Raw genomic sequence first — 20,145 nt, 5'->3', positions numbered from 1 at the left:
AGTTTTTTTTCCTTTCTCCCCTTTTCTTAGTGTGTGTTCTATTGTACTTTCCTTTTTTCTGTATAAATATATATAAATTTTAAACCTGTTTTGAGTTCCCAGGCTTTTTTTTCTTTCTCCCTTTTTCTCAGTGTGTGTTATATTGTAGTTTCCTTTTAATTTTCTCCTTTCTGTATAAATATATATAGTTAGAGTTTAAAGCTCTTTTGAGTTTCAGTTTTTTTCCTTTCTCCCCTTTTCTCTGTGTGTGTTATATTGTACTTTCCTTTCATTTTTTCTGCATAAACACACACAGTTAGTTGAAGTGTCACCCTGTGCTGAGTTCCCGGTTTCTCCTCTCCCTTTCCCCGCCCCAGGCCGGGCGGGCGGTGCTGCCCCCGGGCCGGGCTGTTGGCACTTCCCGGCTCAGTCCCGGCCCCCTTTGTCCCGCAGGAGGCCGACCAGCTGAAGGGGGAGCTGATCGAGGTGAACCTGGCCGTGGTGGACAGGGCCATCCAGGTGGTGCGGAGCGCCCTGGCCAACCAGATCGACTGGGGCGAGATCGGGGCCATCGTCAGGGAGGCGCAGGCTCAGGGGGACCCCGTGGCCTCTGCCATCAAGGAGCTGAAGCTGCACACCAACCACATCACCATGCTGCTCAGGTGGCTGGGGGGCAGGGGCTGCAGAGACCCCACCTGGCAGGGACACACCCCAGCATGGCTTTGACAGCAGGAAAATCCTTTGCCTGGAGCGGGCACAGTGTGGCAGCAGGACCAGGGCAGTGCCCCTTCCCCTGCACTGGGCACTGCTGAGGCCACACCTCGAGTGCTGTGCCCAGTTCTGGCCCCTCAGCTCAGGAGGGACATTGAGGGGCTGGAGCAGGTCCAGGGAAGGGCAACGAGGCTGGAGAAGGGTCTGGAGCACAAGCCCTGTGAGGAGAGGCTGAGGGAGCTGGGAGGGGTTGAGGCTGGAGAAGAGGAGGCTCAGGGGGCACCTCCTCACTCCCCACAACCCCCTGACAGGAGGCTGAACCCAGGGGGGGTTGGGCTCTTCTCCCACACAAGCAGCAGCAGGACAAGAGGGCACAGGCTCAAGCTGTGCCAGGGCAGGCTTGGCTTGGTCATCAGGAAGGAATTGTTTGCAGAGAGGGTGCTCAGGCCTTGGAATGGGCTGCCCAGAGAGGGGGTGGATTCTCCATCCCTGCAGGTGTTGGAGCCGAGACTGGATGTGGCACTGAGTGCCCTGGGCTGGTGAGCACAGTGGGGTTGGAGCAAGGGCTGGACTGGAGGAGCTCAGAGAGCTCTTCCAACCCAGATCATTCCATGATTCTGTGATTCTATATCCATGGAGGCCTCCCAGGGGAGGAACCAGAGCCCTCAAACAGGTTGTGTCTCCCTTTTCCTTTAAGGAGAGAGGCAGAACTAAGCCAGGACTAACCTGCAGTGGGGCCCAGGAACCACCTGAGTGCCCTGGGCTGGTGAGCACAGTGGGGTTGGAGCAAGGGCTGGGCTGGAGGAGCTCAGAGGGCTCTCCCAACCCAGTTCATTCCACAATTCTGTGATTCTAAGAACTTTCAGTATGAAAAGTGGAATGTGCAAAGTTAACCCATGAATCTTTAGTCACCTCACTTACAGAAGGGTCAGTGCATGGAATAAGCTTGTTTTCAGTCAGGTCCTTGGTTTGGAACAATTTGGCTCTTTGTTTCTGCTTTTGTTTTCTTTTCCCTCACAAAATTTGGCTGACTCCAAGACATAAAGAGGCATCCTGGAGCCTCCCTGTGTCTGCACAGGTGAAAGGGTTTAGGGCTCCTTAGGCCATTTCCAAACCTCCTGAGAGAATTAAATGAAGAGCACTTTGCCCTAAGAATTAAAAAAGAACCAGTTTTCTTAATCAGAGTTCTGTGTTTTAGGAACCCATATTTGTTATCTGAAGAGGAAGAGGAGGAGGATGCTGATGTAGAGAAAGAAGAAACTGAAGAACCAAAAGGAAAAAAGAAGAAGAATAAAAACAAACAGTTGAAGAAACCTCAGAAGAACAAACCCTTGTTGGTGGATGTTGATCTCAGTTTGTCTGCCTATGCTAATGCCAAAAAGTAAGACTTTCAGTCAATGTGTTCTGTAGCAGAAATTTCCCTGTGTTTGCAGTTGTTGCTGATAATATTGTAGCAGGAAAAAGGCTTTGGGGTATCTTGTTAAAGGGTAAAAATGGAAATGGGCAGCCTGTCCTGAGCTCTGGGCTGTGCCTTTCCTTGGGCCAAACCCTCTGGTGCAAAGTCTCTCCCTGTCACCTCAGTTTAATTTTGGGTCCAGTTGTGCACAGTGGCACGTGGGACAAAAGGCAGATGTGTGTGGGATAAGCACAGCCTGGAAAGTTGGGAACCTGCTGGGATTCCAGGGACAAACTCACCTGTGCTTCCCAGGTACTACGATCACAAAAGACACGCAGCCAAGAAGACCCAGAAAACAGTGGAAGCTGCAGAAAAGGTATTTTGCCTTTGTTTTTTGGAAGATATTTATAAGTAGAATCCCTGTCACTGATAAGTAGAAACTCCTGGCCTGGTCTAAGTTGCCCTATTGAGACATGAAAAGGAAAAACAACCAACCAGAATTGTTTTATTCGACATTTTAAGCTCACCAGAGGATTGCAGATCCCTGAGGGATCCTCTGTTTCCACCAGTAGCACTGGGAATACCCAGAGCAGGTGGAGAGATGGTGCCAGACCAGGACTCAGGGAGGCAGGAGTGGCAAATCAGTGGGAATCCCTGCAGCCAAAGAGCTGACAGTTCCAGGGTGAGGTTGAAGGGCAGCTGTGCCACATGTGCACACAGGGGATGCCCAGCACAGTGTGGAGCTGCCCTGATGAGTCCACAGCCATCTCCCACCAACCTTCCCACTGTTCAGGCAGCAGTTCTGTCATTCCTGCCGGACTGTGATCCTGCTTTCTGGAGCACAAGTGCTGTGGGGAGAGGCTGAGGGAGCTGGGGGTGTTTAGCCTGGAGAAGAGGAGGCTCAGAGGTGACCTCAGCACTGTCTGGAACTGCCTGAAGGGAAGTTCTGGCCAGGTGGGGGTTGGTCTCTTCTCCCAGGCACTCAGCAATAGGACAAGGGGGCACGATGGGCTCAAGCTCTGCCAGGGGACATTGAAGTTGGAGAGCAGGAAAAACTTCTTTGCAGAGAGAGTGCTCAGGGATTGGAATGGGCTGCCCAGAGAGGGGGTGGATTCCCCATCCCTGGAGGTTTTTCAGCTGAGCTTGGCCGTGGCACTGAGTGCCATGATCTGGTAAAGGGACTGGAGTTGGACCAAGGGATGGACTTGATGATCTGGGAGGTCTTTTCCAACCCAATCCATTCTATGATTCTGTGGATGTGGCACTGAATGAGAATCCACATCTTGATCCAACCCCACTGTGATCACCAGCCCAGGGCACTCTGTGCCATGGGCTGGTGATCACAGTAGGGTTGGACCAAGGATTGGACTTGATAACCTCGGAGGTCTTTTCCAACCCAATCCATTCTATGATTCTAAACAGGCATTTAAATCTGCTGAGAAGAAGACAAAGCAGACTCTGAGGGAAGTTCAGACAGTCACCACCATCCAGAAAGCCAGGAAGGTCTATTGGCAAGTACAGCTCTGTTGTCCTTCTGTCCTGTCCCATCAGGCTGAGTTTCCTCTGGCTTAGAACTGGAGCTAATCAGGATTTCTGAGCACTACACTTTGTGCTGGGTCTCCTTGCAGCTGCTTCCCAAAGTCAGAGAATCCCAGAATGGTTTTTAGGGATAGCAGCCCAGAGAAGCTGTGGCTGCCCCATCCCTGGAAGTGTCCAAGGCCAGGTTGGACAGGGCTTGGAGCAACCTGGGATAGTGAGAGGTGTCCCTGCCCATGGCAGGGGCTGGAACAAGATGGTTTTTAAGGCCCTTTCCAACCCAAACCATTCTGTGAGTCTGTAATTTAAAAAAGAACAAATGAAACCAAACCCCAAAGCTTTTAATTATCTAATATGAATTATTAAAATTGAAATAAGTAGGAGGACTTTGTGGTGATGGTACTTACTGTTTGATGTCAGAACATCACTGGCAGAGCTGCTGTGGTTGTCCCATGCCCTGTTTTTATGCCCCAGGCACATGGATGGACATGAAACCATTTGCAGTGTCAGAAATCGTGGATGCTGAGATGGTTATTCTCAGTGATGCCCAAAAAGGCAGAACAAACTGTTTAGAGACAAATTTTTAGTCCATAAACAGCAAGGTATTTATTAAGACAACGTTGGGAAGCCCCCGACTAGCGTCGGACAAAGAGCTTCAAAATCTACAGTGAGAAGCTACAGTATTTATACATTTTGGTGAGGGATTACAGTATTCTTACATACATATTCATGCATAATTATAATATTGCAATATAATATTCATAGCAGGCGGAGTTGGGGCGGAGCTGTCCATTTTGAGGAATATTATGAGGGGAGATCCTGTTACTTCATCAGGTGGTGGTCGCATTCTTGCTCCTCATCCTCATGAACTCTGTATGATCTTGCAGTGGGTTTTGCCAACTATGGTGTTCTGGTTTCTTTTCTTGGGATTAACCTGTCAATTTGTTGTTTAGCTAAGCACAGGTCTACGCTAATTGGATCGTTAATCATGACTCCACTGAAGGTTAAACCTTATCTCTTGGAAACTCCCATGAAAGTTGGGTGCTCTTTGTAAAATCCCTTAAGTTCTGGCTTTTCTCTACTTCATTCCCCCCCTTTTCTTATGGCTTGCGGATTCTTCCGCCAAGCCCAAAAGAATTTTGTGCTGTTTTCACCATAATCTATAAAGTTTGGGTTCTCTTAATTATGGTGCTAATCTTGTACCACAAGTACACATTCAGGAGTGTTAGCAGGACGGTACTTACGGCTATAGCTATCATTGGATGCACTAGAGAATTGAATACCTGTGTTGCAGTAGGGGAACGTCCTGTTAGGATATCCCACCAATGCTGTTCTCCCTCTCGCTCTACCTTTGTCAGGATAGTTTTTATCTTTGCTGTATCGTGTTCTACTTGCCATAAGGTGCGTTGTGTACTTCTGTTTACTTCTTGCACTAATCTTTCTATGTCTGGGTGTCTAAGCATTTTCTTAAGAAGTTCAGTATCCATACCTATTTGCAGGTGTGGTATATTATGATACAGGCTATAATCCACTTCTATCAGCTGTTTAGTAGTTATCGGAGCAGTGTAGTCAAAATCACAACCTATAATGCGACCAGTGTCCCGAAATCATTATGAGGAGCATGGTTAAATCCATTGTCAATGATTGTCGTTAGGGATCCTTCTTCCTTTAGTGGAGAGTCATTCCTTGAAATTCCTGGTCCAGGCTACAGGGAGTTGAGGGGGCAGAAACAGTTACTCCTGAAACAGACATTCCCGTTATTCTTTCCCAGGATTCCTCGTCATAATTTTGCAAATAGTGAGCCCCGATTCCTGCCCCACAATACTCAGCTATTGCCCAGGTTTTATCCTCACAAAGGATTCTCCGCACTGCGTTCCTAGTCCAATGTTCCAGATTCATTAAATACCAATGATCCCTGTTTTCTACTACTAATGTTGATATTATGTGTAGATTTTCTACATCTTGTGGTGACCAATGTTGTTCTAACAGATCTCTATAGCGGTCTGTGATATCCTGATTAAATTTACGGTCGCAACTCATACAAGTACCGTAGTGTCTGTAATAATTTTGATGTACCCACCAAATTTTCTGACACCCACCACACAACACTTTGTACCAACGGTAGTGGGACCCATCCTTCCCACATCCACAAAAATATCTTGGTCCTTTTGATATTCTTTTTCTGATCTGTGATGATTTCGACCAATTCCTTCCTCCCGTGTGGGCTAATTCTTGAGCCAGGGATATTACTCCCCATGCTTTTACGTTTGGCTTAACCTCTTTAACTATTGGTAACAGGGCTCTTGTCCAGCGCCGCCTCTGTATTTTAGTGAGATTACGTTCATCCATTTTCTGAGGGGGAGTTTTCTTGTTCAGGTTCCGGGGCTTTCTTAACCCGTGAGTAGTGGATCCAGGTAGGTCGTTCCTTTATTCGGACTGCCGTGAAGGTGGTCAGCAATACCTGGAACGGTCCCTCCCACCTCTCTTGTAGGGGTTCTCCTAAAAGATTCTGAACATATACCCAGTCACCAGAGTTAAAGGGGTGCAACTTGTTATCGGGTTGTCTAGGCTGTTGTCCTATTACTATAGTGGCATTTTTGTCAAACTGTTTCCCTATCGCAGTAATGTAATCATATACATACTGGTTGCCTATATGATCTATAGCTTCACTGTTCACAATTTGCATTGCATAGGGTCGCCCATACAGGATTTCAAACGGGCTCAGCTTTTCTTTTGATCTGGGCTTGACCCTTAATCGAATCAAGGCAATAGGCAAGGCTTGGTACCATTGCAGGTTGGTCTCCTGACATATCTTAGCAATTTGTTGTTTAAGAAGATGATTCATTTTTTCTACTTGCCCACTGGCTTGGGGCCTATAGGGTGTATGCAATTGCCACTTGATTTGTAGTGCCTTGCTGATTGCCTGAACAATCTTTGCACAAAAATGCGTTCCCCGGTCCGATGAAATATTTTTAGGTATCCCAAACCTTGGTATAATTTCATTCAGTAATACTTTAATCACCTCTTTTTCTTTACATGTCTTACATGGAAAGGCTTCAGGCCACCCAGAAAATGTGTCAGTTAAAACTAACATATATCGATATCCCCCTTTCCTTGGGAGTTCGGAGAAATCAATTTGCCACATTTCCCCTGGGAATTTCCCTTTGTTAATTGCTCCCAAGTGTACTTTTGTTCCAGTGTTTGGATTGTTTTTCAGACAGCGCTCACACCGGGAGGTCACTTGTTTTATGGTAGTATATAGTTTAGGTCCTGCTATTCTACTTTTAAGATACTGATAGAGGGGATCTAAACCCCAGTGAGTTTTCTCATGTTCTGTCTTTACGAATTGCCACATTATATTTCCTGGCAATATTAACTGCCCTGTTTCCATTTGGCCCCATCCACTATCCAGTAGCTTGCCCTTATTTCTCTGTATCCACTTATGATCTGTTTCTCGATATTCCGGTTGGAAGTTAGTATCCAACTCTCCAGGTACTAATGCAGTTACTAGTAGTCCTTGACCCTTTATTGCAGCTAACTTGGCTTCTGCGTCAGCTTTCCTATTACCTATTTCTGGGACGGTGTTACCTTTCAGGTGTCCTTTACAATGCATTACGGCCACTTGGTTCGGGAGCTGGACGGCTTCCAGTAGTCGTAGGATTTCTTCTGCATGTTTTACAACCTTCCCCTGGGTGGTTAATAATCCCCGTTCCTTCCAAATCGCTCCATGAGCATGCACTACGGAGAAGGCATATTTAGAGTCCGTCCACACATTTATACATAGTCCGTCTGCCAATTCAAGAGCCCGGGTGAGGGCTATCAACTCTGCCTTTTGTGCAGAGGTCCCCACAGGTAAAGGATTTGATTCAATCACCTGTTCCGTAGTGGTTACCGCATACCCAGCCATCCTCACGCCTTGTTTCACAAAGCTGCTGCCGTCTGAGAACCAGTTCTCTGCTTCCGGGATTGGTATCTCTTTGAGGTCAGGACGGCTGGAGTACACTGCTTCAATAGTTTCCATGCAGTTATGCTCAAGTGGTTCCTCTGGTGTCCTTCCTTCTAAAAATGAAGCTGGATTGACAACGTTAGTGACCTGAATTACTATGTCATCAGATTCAACCAGTATTGCCTGGTACTTCAGGAATCTCGAGGGTGACAGCCAATGGCCACCCTTCTGTTCCAATACTGTCGATACAGTATGAGATACTAACACTGTCATCTTTTGTCCCAATGTGAGTTTCCTGGCCTCTTCAATGTTCAGAATTACGGCAGCAACTGCCCTTAGACATGTAGGCCATCCTTTGCTCACCTCATCCAGTTGCTTCGAGAAGTATGCCACAGCCCTTTTACATGGTCCCAGCTGTTGGGCCAACACCTCCATTGCCATTCCCTGGCGTTCATGAGAGTACAACCAAAAAGGCTTCGTCACATCTGGCAAACTCAGTGCCGGGGCCCTCATAAGTTCTTGTTTTAATCTTTTGAATGCTGCCTCAGCCTCAGGAGTCCACTCGACAGTCCTTTTGGTGTCCTTGAGTAAGTCATATAGTGGCTTTGCCAGTATCCCGTACTGGTATATCCATAACCGGCACCATCCTGTCATCCCTAAAAAGGCTCGTAAGTCTCTAGGTGTTTGGGGCTTAGGCATCTGGCATATAGCTTTTTTCCTTGTTGTTCCTAGAGATCTCTGTCCCTTTGAGATTTCATATCCCAAGTACACGACTTGTTTTTGTACTAACTGGGCCTTTTGTTGGGAGACTCGGTATCCGTTTAAGCCCAAGAAATTTAAAAGCGAAATGGTCCATTGAACACAATCTTCTTCTTTCTCATTTCCCAGGATCAGATCATCGACATACTGTAGAAGAACGCCATCTCCTGGCGGCCGTTCCCATTGCTCTAGCTCTTTAGCCAATTGGTTCCCAAAAATTGTGGGACTATTCTTGTAACCCTGGGGCAACACCGTCCATGTTAATTGAGTTTTTCTCCCCCCAATGGATTCCCATTCAAAAGCAAAAATCTTCTGACTTTCTGACGCTAAGGGAAGGCAAAAGAATGCATCTTTTAAATCCAACACTGTAAACCAGATTAAGTTATCTTTCAATTTGGTTAAAAGGGTATATGGATTGGCCACTACCGGATGTATAGTTTTTGTAATTTCATTTACGGCTCTTAAGTCCTGTACCAATCTATATGTTCCGTTTGGTTTCTTTACTGGCAGGATGGGTGTATTAAATTCAGACTCACATTCTATTAACAATCCTAATTCTAAAAACTTCTTTATTATGGGTGTTACTCCCTCTCTGTCTTCCAGCCTTAGTGGGTATTGTTTTTTATTTACCGGCTTTGCCCCTTGTATTAATTCAACCTTTATTGGTATTGCTTGTTTCGACCTCCCAGGTGTGTCCGTTGCCCAGGCCAAGGGATACACTTCGTCCATGATTCGCTTGTTATTTTCATTGTTTCGCTCTGGCTCAACGCTGCTCATAGCTAAGCTTAGAGCAGCTATCCATCTGTCTTCATTAACCAAAAATTCCAGTTCCCCCTTACTAAATTTAATGACCGCTCCCAAGTTCTCCAGCAAATCTCTCCCTAATAAAGGCTTAGGAGAATTAGGTAAATACAAGAATTGGTGTATTCCCATCTGTTTCCCAATTTTATACTTTAAGGGTTTTAGGAAAAATGCCTTTTCTGGTTGGCCTGTTGCACCTATGACTCTTACAGATTCATCACTTTGTGGTACCAATTTTTGATTTAAAACCGAGAATGTTGCTCCAGTGTCGACTAAAAAATCTAGTTCTTCATTACCCTCCCCTAGCGTTATTTTAACCAGTGGGTCCGCTAGGGAACAACCCACCGGTCCTCCTCATTGATTGCTTTGATGTGCAATAGTGGTGGCAGAGTTAGCACTTTTTATTGCCAGGAGGGGACAGTCCCGCTTCCAGTGACCTATTTGCAGGCAGTGGGAACACTGATTTGGTCCTATTCTCTGCGATACGTGTGCACCTCCCCTTCCTCGCATGAAGTTACCACGACCCCTTCCTCCTGTATTAGATCCAGGGACCCTGCCCCCGGTCCCCACAGGGTACTGACCATATGTTTCAGGGAATCCCTGGGTCATAGCTACCAAACGTGGTGGCTTCCCTGCTAGTTTCTTTTCTTCTCTATTGTTATATACTCTCCAGGCTTCCGTCATCAATTTTTCCAGATTTTTGTCGTCTGGGTGACCTAATCTTTGCAACTTTCTTCTTATGTCTGGATTACTTTGCCCTACAAACAGCCCGACCAGTTGTGCAATGCCTATTTCCGAAGCGGGATCCAAGGGAGTATATTGTCTCATTGCCTTTCTGAGTCTATCTAAGTAGTCGGTAGGTGATTCCCCTGTATCCTGTCTGATTTGATATAGGGCAGCCCAATTTATTGCCTTAGGAATCGCATTCCTTAAACCCTCGGCAATTATTTCTCGATATTGCTTCAACATTGCATAGTCTTCTGGTCGGTTCACGTCCCATCTCGGGTTTTCTCTAGGGAAAATATCCCTTAAATCTCCCCGTAAGGACCTCGCGTGCGTCCTAGCCGCATTTAGCACCAACTCCTTCTCAGTAGGAGTAAATGCATTCAATAACAAGTCCGTATCCTCCCAGTCAATGTCTTGGTTCCTAGCTATTAATTCAAATCTCTGTGCTATACTTTCTGGTTCTTCCCTGAAACTCTTCACTGCCTCCTTCCATCTATCCAACTCCCCTGATGAAAAGGGGACCTTTATTCTTCCTTGTTCTCCTTTGAGATTTATTACTTGTCTAAGGGGAGCATTTAAACGACTATCTGCTTTCTTTCCTGTTTTCCCTTTGCTGCCTTTTTGCTTTGCCGACCTGGTTTGATAGGAATGGCTGGCACCTTCTGATTCATCACTGTCACTGCTACTTTCAGTGTCTGTTTTGCCTTTCAGTCTTCTTGTGTCTGGGGTTTTCGGTAATGTCCCAGTTTCTGCAGCGTTGGCGGTTTCTATTCTGCTTTTTCCCTGTGTTGTGTCGCTCGAAGTATCCTCCTCGCTATCCTGTTTTTCCACCGTTCCTGGCGTCACAGGAGCACCTTTGATTGTTTTTGTTTTTGTGGCAGCCTCAAATATTTGAAATCTCTGTATCAAGTCTGTTATGTCCATAAGGCTTTCTTTTTCACTATCACTATCTCGTCTCTTTCTATATTTAAGACATTGTTTTCCAATACTGCAGGCATCACAACAACGCTTTTTTGCTTTAGAATTCTTCCGATCTTTTTCTAGTGCTAACACAAAAGGGTCTTGGGGTGGGATATTTACCCCACAATCTCTCTGCCACTCTGGTTTGTCTCTCAATGAAAAAAACATTTCACAATATATAACCTCATCCCACTTTTCCAATCTGCGGAGGAACAGAAGGAGCTGCAGCATTGTATTATAATTCAAGCTCCCCTCAGGGGGCCACTTTTCTCCCTCGTCTAAGGTATATAATGGCCACCAGTCTTGACAATACTTTAACAGCTTCTTTTTACTCATGTTTCCACCCGGGACCCCTCCAAACTCTTTCCAGTGTTTCAGAATACACCCAAGGGGGGTTTTTAAATTTATTTCTTTACCTTCCTTACTCGGTTGACTGCCCATTGTCAATATTTACTCCCACTAGATTGTCAATCGCTTCGTTCGTCTCTAGCCGGCCTTCTCGCGAAGGACGCGGAAACGTAGATCGGAACTCCTCACTCGCTTCGCAGTCAGACTGCGTCTCATTCACTCTCTTTCACACTCTTGCACTCCCCTCTGCCGCCCCCCCTTAATATTGGATCAAAATAATGATGTTACCAGGGGAGGCCACAAGATGTCGCTGTAGACCGCAGGATTTTCAGGTGGTCCCTGGTGCAGCTTGATTCTATTATTACAAAAGGTCTGAAAGCATTTGGAGAAAGACTAAGCCTCGAGTTCTCTTACAGAAATATTTCACGCACTTAACCATATGCAGAGCTTGCTCTGAGAAACAATGGTCACACCTTATATATGACACCCCTGGCAAACGATCTTCATCAAAAATTAAGCCACTGCAAACATTACATCTAGCAATCATAAACAGCGAACATTCACAATTTGGACAAATCTTTATCAGAGGCTCAGAGGAACAAAGCCCTTCTACAGACAGCCTTTCAGTACCTTTTCCCATACAGAACTCTTGAAATCTAATAGCTTACAGGAATTAGTTAACAGCAATCTCCTTCTCTCTCTTTTTTTTTTTTTTTTTTTTCTTTCTTGTAGTTCAAAAGGCTAAAACAACACAATTATTAGCACCCCACTCAACATACATACCAACTTCACATATAATTCAAATAGCTAAAACAACACAATTATTAGCATTACACTCAACATACATAGTAGCATCACATATAGTTCAAACAGCTAAAACAACACAATTATTAGCATCACACTCCACATACATAGCAGCATCACATATAGTAATAAGTTCATACGCTATTCTGCCTTCGTGAGATTCAAATCCATGTTCTTGAGGGGACTCCAACCCCTAAAAAAAAACCTCTTAAAATCGGGGACTCTAACCCCTTTCAGGACTCAGGCTCTGGGGACTCTAACCTCAGACCTGGGAGCGTCCTCCTCACCCTGTTCGATTCAGTTTTATAGTGCACCTTTATTCCTTCATTCAAATACGGTTATAAATACCTTTTGATCCTTCGAGAGGTCCTTGTCCACCAGTGTATGAGACCAGGGGTCAGGGAGACTGTCCGACAGCAAACTCGGTCGTGGGGGCGCCCTACAGTGTCCCCAGCCCCTCGGGTTTCAGCACCGATGGAGCAGGACTGTCCCACCAGAGTCGCCAGAATATGATGCCCAAAAAGGCAGAACAAACTGTTTAGAGACAAATTTTTAGTCCATAAACAGCAAGGTATTTATTAAGACAACGTTGGGAAGCCCCCGACTAGCGTCGGACAAAGAGCTTCAAAATCTACAGTGAGAAGCTACAGTATTTATACATTTTGGTGAGGGATTACAGTATTCTTACATACATATTCATGCATAATTATAATATTGCAATATAATATTCATAGCAGGCGGAGTTGGGGCGGAGCTGTCCATTTTGAGGAATATTATGAGGGGAGATCCTGTTACTTCATCAGGTGGTGGTCGCATTCTTGCTCCTCATCCTCATGAACTCTGTATGATCTTGCAGTGGGTTTTGCCAACTATGGTGTTCTGGTTTCTTTTCTTGGGATTAACCTGTCAATTTGTTGTTTAGCTAAGCACAGGTCTACGCTAATTGGATCGTTAATCATGACTCCACTGAAGGTTAAACCTTATCTCTTGGAAACTCCCATGAAAGTTGGGTGCTCTTTGTAAAATCCCTTAAGTTCTGGCTTTTCTCTACTTCATCAGCTTGTTATAAAAACCACGTGTGGAGTGCCCTGTCAGTGCCAGGGGTTCCTCACAGGGCTCTGCTGTGGTTTGGCAGGTTTGAGAAGTTCCTGTGGTTCATCAGCTCTGAGAATTACCTGGTTATTGCTGGGAGGGATCAGCAGCAGAACGAGCTCATTGTGAAGCGCTACCTGAAACCAGGTGAGTCCAGGGGAGTGGTGGCTTTGCCTCTCGTTCTCCAGCTTTGTTCATGTCCAGGGGTGGCATGGGAAGGTCTCTCTGCTTTGTCCTTGAGCTGGGTCTTGGATCAAAGGGGGCTTTGTGGTTGGGAGTCCCTCTGGCACTGTGGGGTTAGAGCAGGTCGGATGGGCCCCCTCAGGAGCAAAGGAACTGCTTCTCCCTGGGACAACTGATGGACTACAAGGCTGAGGGAGCTGGGGGTGTTCAGCCTGGAGAAGAGGAGGCTCAGAGGTGACCTCAGCACTGTCTGGAACTGCCTGAAGGGAAGTACTGGCCAGGTGGGGGTTGGTCTCTTCTCCCAGGCACTCAGCAATAGGACAAGGGGGCACGATGGGCTCAAGCTCTGCCAGGGGAAATTGAAGTTGGAGATCAGAAAGAAATTCTTTGCAGAGAGAGTGCTCAGGGATTGGAATGGGCTGCCCAGAGAGGGGGTGGATTCCCCATCCCTGGAGGTTTTTAAGGTGAGCTTGGCCGTGGCACTGAGTGCCATGATCTGGTAAAGGGACTGGAGTTGGCCCAAGGGTTGGGCTTGATGATTTCAGAGGTCTTTTCCAACCCAATCCATTCTGTGATTCTGTGGATGTGGCACTGAGTGAGAATCCACATGTTGATCCAACCCCACTGTGATCACCAGCCCAGGGCACTCCGTGACCTGGGCTGGTGATCACAGTGGGGTTGGATCAAGGATTGGACTTGATGATCTCAGAGGTCTTTTCCAACCCAATCCATTCTATGATTCCATGATTCTGTGTCCTCCTCCCATCCTGCTCCCTGCAGCCAAAGAGCTGTTTCCAGCTGGTGTTGGGAGGGGTGTGTGTCTGACTGCAGTCCCCTCTCTTCCAGGGGACATCTACGTGCACGCCGACCTGCACGGGGCCACCAGCTGCGTCATCAAGAACCCCTCAGGTGCCTGACTGGGGCTGGGCAGGGCCTGGGGGGCCCTGGAGGGCTGGTTGGGGCATCTGTGGGGTTGGCTGATGGTTGGTGGGTGTCCCACAGGGGAGCCGGTGCCGCCGCGGACGCTGACGGAGGCCGGGACCATGGCCCTGTGCTACAGCGCGGCCTGGGACGCCCGCGTGGTCACCAGCGCCTGGTGGGTGTCCCACAGCCAGGTGAGCACACCTGGGGGGCTGGGAGGGCTCTGCAGGCAGCTGAGGGGGTGGGTCACCCTGGGGTGTGCAGTGTGGACATCCCGCTGCAGTTCTGGTGGTGTTACGTCCTGAATAACCCCATTGCTAACCCCAAATAAAGTGCTGAGTGGATTGGAACATCTCCCAGGAAAATTCCCTGCAAAGGAGGGGAGGAACCCCCCTTGGACACACAACCCAGCAGTTGCTTTGTGGGTGTTGCTATTACATGGTGCTGGCTTCCTGTCACACAGATTTTTTTATGGGATATCATGACTTTTTGTTTAGGTTTCTAAAACTGCACCCTCAGGAGAATACCTCACTACTGGGAGCTTCATGATCCGAGGTGAGACACAGAAACAGTGGGAATGTGGCATTTTCTCTGGAGGTGCTGGGCTGTCCTGTCCCCCCCTCACTGTGAACAGCCAACAGATCCTCTTTCTCCCAAAAACCTGCTAGGGAATGGCTCAGGCTGAGGATGAGGCAGCTGCAGCAGCATTTCTTGCCAAGCCCTGGACAGGAGTTCATCAGCTCAGCTGCTTTGAGTTCTCCTGTTCTCATCCCAGAGATAAAATAAGCCCCAGTGTAATTTTTTGGTAGCCTAAAGCCTCTACTAAAAATGAATTTTGGAAGTACATCCTGACTGTGAAACCTCCCCATGAGACTCTGCCTTTGTTTTGCAGGGAAAAAGAATTTCCTCCCACCCTCCTATCTGATGATGGGCTTCAGCTTCTTGTTTAAGGTACAGCTTTTCCCATCAGCTCCTCCTGGCTTTTGTAATTTGCTTTGAGCTGCAGGAGGTTTATTTTCTGGGTCTTGCTTATCAGCATATTCCCAATTACTTCTTTTCCCACTGGGACAAATCCCATAAAAGTCTTCTTGCTGGTAATGACTTTGCTTTCATTCCCATCTCTCCCCAGGGTGCACTGTCTGTAGAACAGGCTGAGCATTCCTGCCCCTGCCAGGTTGTTATCCCAGCTCAGTCTGGAGCAAGTGGATGTTCAGGGAATCTGGGTGTGCAGCTCTGTGTGTCACACCCAAAGGTGTCACACTTGGGCTTAAATGTGCTGGGTTAGTTTTCTTGCCTTTTGATGGCAAAAGTTGTGAAAAGGGAAAGGAAAAGCTGAGTCAGGTGTTGTGTGAACAGAGCAGGGAGCTGGGGCTGGGCCTGCCCTGATGGAGCTGCCTCTTCTCAGGTGGATGAGAGCTGTGTCTGGAGGCACCGGGAGGAGAGGAGGATCAAGGTCCAGGATGAGGATCTGGAGACGGTTTCCAGCAGTGCCAGTGAGCTGGTGGCTGAAGAAGTGGAGCTGCTTGGTACAGTGGGACTGGTGCTGCATGTGCTGCATGTGCTGCTGCTCGGGGTCTGTGTGATCCCCACGGGGTCCTGGAGCACTGACAGGACACAGGGAATGGCTTCCCACTGCCAGAGGGCAGGGCTGGATGGGATATTGGGAAGGAATTCTTGGCTGAGAGGGTGGGCAGGCCCTGGCACAGGTGCCCAGAGAAGCTGTGGCTGCCCCATCCCTGGGAGTGTCCCAGGCCAGGCTGGAGCAGCCTGGGCTGGTGGGAGGTGTCCCTGCCCATGGCAGGGGTGGGATGGGATGAGCTTTAATATCCAATCCTTCCAACCCAACCCTTTCTGGGATTCTGTTGTTCCATGATTCTGTGATGGATCAGTTATTGTTCCTGACTGTTTTTCCCCCCTTTGTGCCCCAGAAGGAGGAGACAGCAGCAGTGAGGAGGAAAAAGCTGAGTGTGAGGAAGCTCCAGAGGATGTGGAAGCAGCTCCAGAGGATGTGGAAGCAGCTCCAGAGGGTATGGAAGCTCCAGAGGATATGGAAGCCACAGCTGACAGTAACCATGATGAGGGTGTTGCTGACCTGGAGCAGGGCAGAGGAAACACAGGTGCTGCTGCAGAGGGTGACTCTGAGGAGGAGGAGGAGGAGGAGGATGGGGAGTCCGAGGATGAAGCGGAACATCCGGAGCCGAAGGGCGAAGGGAAGGAGGAGGAGGAGGAGGTGGATTACCCAGACACCACCATCGACCTGTCACACCTCCAGTCTCAGAGGTGAGAGAGGCAGCAGCAATGGGGGCACCTCTGAGGGTCTCCTGGAACGCTGGGCTGAGTTGCCATCGCTCCTTCCCATGCTCAGCAGGGCAGTGCTGTGGGAATGCTGCCCCTTCTGCATTCCAGGCCTTGCACACTGGGGAGCTGAGCCCTGAGCTGTCTGCTCTGCCCAGCTGGCTCTGCTCCCTGCTGTCCCTGCAGGTGGCACCCCTGGGAGTGCCAGCAGATGGGATTGAGTGGGGGGCGAGGGACAGCTCTGCAGGGCACACCAGGGCTGAGGGGGCTGCCTGCTTGGGAAGCAGCACAGCAGGGGCTCCCTCGGTGCCCTTTGTTCTATTTGTGTGTGTGAGATGAGCTGGCAGAGGTCTAAGACTTGTTTTGTAAACTAAATCCCAGTGTTCCTGCCTTTTCCATTCTCCAGAGCTGGGATTTTCAGGAACTGGAGCTGGGAGTGTTACACCCACGTTGCCCAGGTGTCTGACATGTCTGTGCTTGAGCTGCTCTGCACCTGCTGATGCTCCTTTTCCATCTCCCCACAGATCCCTGCAGAAAACCCTCCCCAGGGAGGAGAAGCCCAGCCTGGTAAGGCCCCAGCTGTGGTGCTGGCACCGGGCAGTGGGAGCTGCTGCTGGGCAGGGCGTGCCCTGACTGCCTTTCCCTCCCCAGAGTGACAGCAGGGCCCAGGGGCGAAGGCATCTCTCTGCCAAGGAGAGGAGGTGAGAGCCAGACTGTGTCATGGGATCAGAGTCCCAGGGGCGTTGGGTTGGGAGAGACCTTAAAGATGACCCAGTGCCACCCCTGCCATGGGCAGGGACACCTCGCACTGTCTCAGGGTGCTCCAGCCTGGCCTGGGACACTTTCAGGGATGGAACAGCCACAGCTCATCTGGGCAAATGCCTCTTCCCCATTCCCTCCCCAGGCCCAGGGCATGTCTTGCACCTCCCAGTGTGGGCTGATCCACAGATCCGTGCCCAGTGTCCATCCTGCATTTCCACTGTGGGGTGCTGCTCCTGCCCTTGGGGAATGCTGGCTGGGAACAGTTCCTGGAGGGTTTTACTGGGAAGGGGCTGTTCCCACAGCTGGTGCCTCAGGTCCCTCCATAGCCCCATGGCATGGGAGCAGGGTGGAAATGCTGCCAGGAGAGCAGCAGCCTCTCTTGTCACAACCAGGGGCAGTGTGTCCTGATTGTTTTCCTCAGAGAAATGAAGAAAAAGAAGCAGCAGAACCAGCCTGAGAGCTCCGAGCTGGCTGAGGAGAAGCAGAAGGAGGTGGAGACACAGCCCCCCACTGTCCCCCCCAGCAGCAGGGCAGGACCAGCCCCCCAGCCCATCAAGCGGGGCCAGAAGGTGGGCAGGGGCAGGGGCAGGGGCAGGGTTGGCAGGGCAGGTGGGGACAGCAATCCCACGTTTCCCAGACATCCATGGTGGGCAGGGCTGGTGGGGACAGCAATCCCACGTTTCCCAGACATCCATGGTGGGCAGGGCTGGTGGGAACAGCAATCCCACGTTTCCCAGACATCCATGGTGGGCAGGGCTGGTGGGAACAGCAATTCCACATTTCCCAGACATCCATGGTGGGCAGGGCTGGTGGGGACAGCAATCCCACATTTCCCAGACATCCATGGTGGGCAGGGCTGGTGGGAACAGCAATCCCACATTTCCCAGACATCCATGGTGGGCAGGGCTGGTGGGGACAGAAATCCCACATTTCCCAGATTTCCCAGATTTCCCAGACATTCACGGCTGCCTCGTGGTTTCACACTCCTGGTGGTGCTGGTCTGTGGGCAGGAGCTGACTGGAACCAGTCTCCTGGTTACTGGTGACCTGCACTGGAGGAGGTTGGGATACTGGGGAGGGGAGTGCAGGTGGGATCAGCATCCAGCTGTTTGTGGATGCAGAGTGACTGTTCTGAAGCTGTTGGTGTTTCCCTCTGCAGAGTAAGATGAAGAAGATGAAGGAGAAGTACAAGGACCAGGACGAGGAGGACAGGGAGCTCATCATGAAGCTGCTGGGGGTGAGGAGGGGGCTCTGCCTCCCCTGGGCCTGGGGGGCTCCTTCCAGCCCTGACCAGCTGTGTCTCCACAGTCTGCAGGATCCAACAGGGAGGACAAGGGCAAGAAGGGCAAGAAGGGGAAGACAAAAGAAGAGGCAGTGAAGAAGCCACAGCAGAAAACCAAGGGCCTGCATCGTGGAGCAGGAGGGGGCAAGGAGACCCTCCCAGCAGGAATCCTGCTGCATGAGGCTCAGGATCCAGCCCTGGAGGAGCAGGAGGAGAAGGTGAGGAGCAGGAGGGGAAGGAGGAGGATAGAAAGGTGAGAAGCAGGATTGAGGTGAGGAGCAAGGTGGGAAGGTGAGCAGGGTGGGAAGGAGGAGCAGGATGGGAAGGTGAGGAGCAGGGTGGGAAGGGGAGGAGGATGGAAAGGTGAGGAGCAGGGTGGGAAGGTCGGGAGCAGGATGGGAAGGAGGAGGAGGATGGGAAGGTGGAGAAAGGTGAGGTGAGGAGCACTCTCCTCTCCTCCCCTCTCCACGTGACTGTCCCTGGCTGTGGCTGTCCTGGCACTGTAGGAGCTGGGCTGCTCCTCATGGTGTCTGGGCACTGTGCAGGGCTCTGTGCCAAATGGCACAGCTGGGGGAGCCCATTGGTTTCCCAAAGCCCTCCAGCAATCCATGGGCATGTCCTGTTCCCAGCACAGCCAAACTGGGGCTTGGAGGAGTTCCAGGATCAGTTCACTCAACACCTCCCACTCAGCTGAGCTGTGACTGAGCTGCCTGCCCTGCTGTGGCACTGGGAGCCCCATGTGCCCCTCCCAGCTCGGTGTGTGCCAGGCAAACTGGAGCTTGGAAAGAAACACTCCAGCCCCCACCCACTGCAGAATGTGCTCTCACCTGTGCTTTGAAACGAGTCCAGCTCTCTGCAGGGACAATGTGGCTTCCTGGGCACTGCTGCTAACGGGGTTGCTGTCTCTGGGTCAGGGGAGGGAGGGCAGCTCTGCTCCCTCCAGCCCTGACTGTCCTGTTTGTGTGTGCAGGAGGAGCAGGACCAGGAGCAGCCAGGAGTGGAGGTAAATGTTTGTCTGCAGCTCCCCAGGTGCTGAGGGCAGGGCTGTGCCCCCTCCAGGAGCCCCCCAGCTCTGTCTGAGCCCAGCTTACCTGTGTTGTTATAAATAACCCCCTGTTCTTCCTGCCCTGCTCTCTCCCCACCCTCCATAAACCCAGAGCTGGCTCCAGGGATGCTTGTCCCTTGTTTGTGCCTCTGGAGGTGCTGGCACCCCCAGGAGAGCTGGCTCTGGGCTGGGGGATGACACAATGGGCAGGGCAGGTTGTTCTTTAGTTTAGAAGTTTATTTACATATCACATTGCTTTAGACTTTTCTGTAATTACAGGCTGTGAGTGTTGCCCAGGGCTGGGAATAAGTGAATTCCTTTAAATTGTTTGCTGAAGGAGGATAACGGTGTCTGTCCTGGGGGAAGATGGAGGTGACCCCATGAAGATGTAACTACATTTGGGGGTCCCAGAACTCAGATCCATCAAATGATGTGATTTTAGTAATCAGAGAGGGTCAGTCATGACTCATGGCTGGATGATTCAGTGCCAGTGAAAGGAGTGATCAGAGTCATGGAATGATTTGGGGTGGAAAGGACCTTACAGACCACCTGATTCCACCCCCAGCCATGGGCAGGGACCCTCCAGTCCCCAGGGGCAGC

General features: G+C 49.7%; 1 protein-coding gene across 2 annotated transcripts in view; it reads left to right on the top strand.

Moving 5' to 3' along the window:
• The window catches only part of NEMF (nuclear export mediator factor), a 35,685-nt gene that overhangs the window by 13,982 nt on the left and 1,558 nt on the right, over positions 1 to 20,145 (top strand). Inside the window, exons 13-29 of one of the 2 annotated variants that reach the window (XM_071557171.1) lie at positions 433 to 641; positions 1,889 to 2,071; positions 2,399 to 2,462; positions 3,509 to 3,597; positions 13,102 to 13,205; positions 14,088 to 14,150; positions 14,244 to 14,356; positions 14,660 to 14,717; positions 15,055 to 15,113; positions 15,568 to 15,688; positions 16,094 to 16,442; positions 16,982 to 17,024; positions 17,109 to 17,158; positions 17,641 to 17,788; positions 18,378 to 18,455; positions 18,527 to 18,718; positions 19,471 to 19,503. In XM_071557171.1, coding sequence (XP_071413272.1) covers positions 433 to 641; positions 1,889 to 2,071; positions 2,399 to 2,462; positions 3,509 to 3,597; positions 13,102 to 13,205; positions 14,088 to 14,150; positions 14,244 to 14,356; positions 14,660 to 14,717; positions 15,055 to 15,113; positions 15,568 to 15,688; positions 16,094 to 16,442; positions 16,982 to 17,024; positions 17,109 to 17,158; positions 17,641 to 17,788; positions 18,378 to 18,455; positions 18,527 to 18,718; positions 19,471 to 19,503 — 1,956 coding nt within the window. Of the gene's footprint in view, positions 1 to 432; positions 642 to 1,888; positions 2,072 to 2,398; positions 2,463 to 3,508; positions 3,598 to 13,101; positions 13,206 to 14,087; positions 14,151 to 14,243; positions 14,357 to 14,659; positions 14,718 to 15,054; positions 15,114 to 15,567; positions 15,689 to 16,090; positions 16,443 to 16,981; positions 17,025 to 17,108; positions 17,159 to 17,640; positions 17,789 to 18,377; positions 18,456 to 18,526; positions 18,719 to 19,470; positions 19,504 to 20,145 lie in introns of both variants that reach the window. The other variant, XM_071557170.1, reaches the window with a different exon arrangement.

Source organism: Pithys albifrons, chromosome 6 (assembly GCF_047495875.1).
Source record: "Pithys albifrons albifrons isolate INPA30051 chromosome 6, PitAlb_v1, whole genome shotgun sequence".
NCBI classification, from domain to species: domain Eukaryota; kingdom Metazoa; phylum Chordata; class Aves; order Passeriformes; family Thamnophilidae; genus Pithys; species Pithys albifrons.
Note: the sequence above shows the minus strand (reverse complement) of the source record. Positions and strands in the feature narration are given on the sequence as shown.